General features: G+C 31.0%; 2 protein-coding genes across 2 annotated transcripts in view; one reads left to right on the top strand and one right to left on the bottom strand.

Annotated features, from left to right (window-relative positions):
* LOC122267862 (neuronal acetylcholine receptor subunit alpha-7) overlaps positions 1-2,500 on the top strand; it is a 13,214-nt gene that overhangs the window by 3,704 nt on the left and 7,010 nt on the right. Inside the window, exons 3-4 of the mRNA XM_086543591.1 lie at positions 54-175; positions 1,991-2,035. Of these exons, the coding sequence (XP_086399717.1) occupies positions 54-175; positions 1,991-2,035 (167 nt within the window). The remainder of the gene's footprint in view (positions 1-53; positions 176-1,990; positions 2,036-2,500) is intronic.
* The window catches only part of LOC122267669 (neuronal acetylcholine receptor subunit alpha-7), a 32,715-nt gene that overhangs the window by 24,358 nt on the left and 5,857 nt on the right, over positions 1-2,500 (bottom strand). The window lies entirely within an intron of this gene.

Genomic DNA, 2,500 nt, shown 5'->3' with positions numbered 1-2,500 from the left:
TCACCATAATACGAAACTAAATTTAAATACCTTTCCTTAATGTCCTTCCACAGTTTGGGCAGACGGAGAAACAGAGCTGAGAGAAGCTTTAAGGACCAACTACGATAAATCAGCCCTACCCGACACTAAGACTGTGGTCACCATCAGTTCATTCAGAATACTGGACTTCTATTTGGTAAGGATACGTGTTTGTGTGTGTTTGTTGTTTTGTGTTTTTGTTTGGTGTGTTTGCGTGAGATTCGTTCTATTATTATTATGGTTGTTTGTTTATATTTCGAATGGTAGGGGAGGAAGTGGTAGATAAATGGGTAGGTAAGTGTAAAAAAAAGCTGTACACAAACACATACACACATACATACACACACACATACATACACACACACACACACACACACACACACACACACACACACACACACACACACACACACATATGTACGCTACTAGACAATCAGAAAGAGAGAGAGACGAAGAAAGATATATATATATATATATATATATATTATATACATATATATATATATATATATATATATATATATATATATGGCAGATAAACCCACTATACACAAAACAGATTTATTGAAAATGAGACAACAGTTTCAAGATCCATCTGGATCCCATCTTCAGGTCTGTGGAGGAAGAGAACAAGAGGGTATATAAAACACGGAAGAGTGTTTTGCAAGTCATATATATATATATATATATATATATATATATATGTATATCTATTTATATATATATATATATATATATATATATATATCTACGTATATATATATATATATATATATATATATATATATATATATATATATAGAGAGAGAGAGAGAGAGAGAGAGAGAGAGAGAGAGAGAGAGAGAGCCACGTTGAAAGGGACTCCTTTAAGTGAGAGACAAAGATAGTCCATCTTAAATATGACAATCAGAATACTCAGAATACCATTTGGTAAGTCAATAACCCTTAGAAAAGCCACCTTATATAAGGACGAAGTTAAACCCTATAGGAGAAACTGCTCTATACAAAAGGTTTTCGAAGGACAGGGGAAGGACATATTGCAGATTCAGTGAGTCATAATGCATGCAATAGACTGGAATCTTTCCTTGTCTGAAGGAGAGACGATGTAAATTTCATTGGAAATTTCCGTGTAGATTTCAGTGTAAATTTCAGAATGGGTGACAGTATGAATGATTGATATGAAGTGTATTTTGGAGATATAAAATTATTGTATTTTTTTTTTTTTTCTTCTCTCCAGTCGCGTGAGATAAATAGTGTTGGTTCTATTTGTAATTAATTATATTGTTTTGTTTTTGTTGTTATTGACACTGATGTTGCTTCTACTGCTGATGAATTATGATACATTGTTATAACTATCAATAAATTATTTTTAGCCATATCCTATTATCACTATTATTATTATCATCATCGTCATTGTTGTTGTTACTATTGCTATCATTGTTATCATTGTGAGATTGACAAGTTATGTATTTATGTATTATGTATTTATGCCACTATCTCATCAAGTTCTATCATCCTGCAATATAACGTCAGAGCTGAATAGTCATATTAATGTAGCAACATTCATCACGCTAGGATGTATTGTATTGATTTGCAATCCCGTGCAAAAAGTTGTTACTCTCCGCCATCACGTGACTTTAATATAATAAGTAGAATGACTTGCATTTCACTTTTTTTTTTTTTTTTAATCATGATTGACTTTTGTCATTAAATCTTGTGAAATCTTACGCTGAGAGTCATAACCCAAGCAATCATCATCATCATCATTATCACCGCTATTGTCATTATCATTATTATCGTCATCATTACTATCATCATTATCATTATCGACATCATTATCATATCCGTTATTGTTGCTGTTTTTTTATGATCCTCATTAACATATTAACATATCAACTTATTACCATTAATGATCATAATTTTCATCATCAATATAATCATAATTATTGCAATAATTATTTCCATACTGCAGGCAGAAGGTGATCACATCGCAAGCGTATTATGCTGGTTTGGACACGTAAGTCTGTTTAATTAAATATATCAATTAAAAGTTGATGGTGGTAATCAAAAGATCTAATAAGAAATATTACAGAATCAAATTCAACTTATCAATTGTGCTGTCTTGGCAATATATGAAGTTTTGATATAGAGATCTATCAGATATCAAATTTAACATATACAGTATAAAGTTTATATAGATACCATATGTTCAGTCTTTGCTTTGCGTTTTGATAAGGTTTAACTGTTAACATAGGAAGGTGCGAGTTAATCCTAGTCACAATGTTAGTGAATTATATGATGATTTTACATGTCTTATTTTTCTGCGCTGATTTCTAGCTATTTTTTTTAAATGGAATCTTTTCCGTGTCATAAAGTTATGTTAGATAGTTTCCTAGTTTTATGCCTTAATTTACGTTAGTATGCTCTTGTTTCACCTTTTTTACTAACTAACCTACTACCCCGGAAAGAAAAATGCCAGTAT

The sequence above is a fragment of the Penaeus japonicus genome, unplaced genomic scaffold, assembly GCF_977035675.1.
Source record: "Penaeus japonicus unplaced genomic scaffold, GWHDUDI00000001_assembly GWHDUDI00000013, whole genome shotgun sequence".
NCBI lineage: Eukaryota > Metazoa > Arthropoda > Malacostraca > Decapoda > Penaeidae > Penaeus > Penaeus japonicus.
This window is presented reverse-complemented; position numbering and strand designations above follow the sequence as displayed.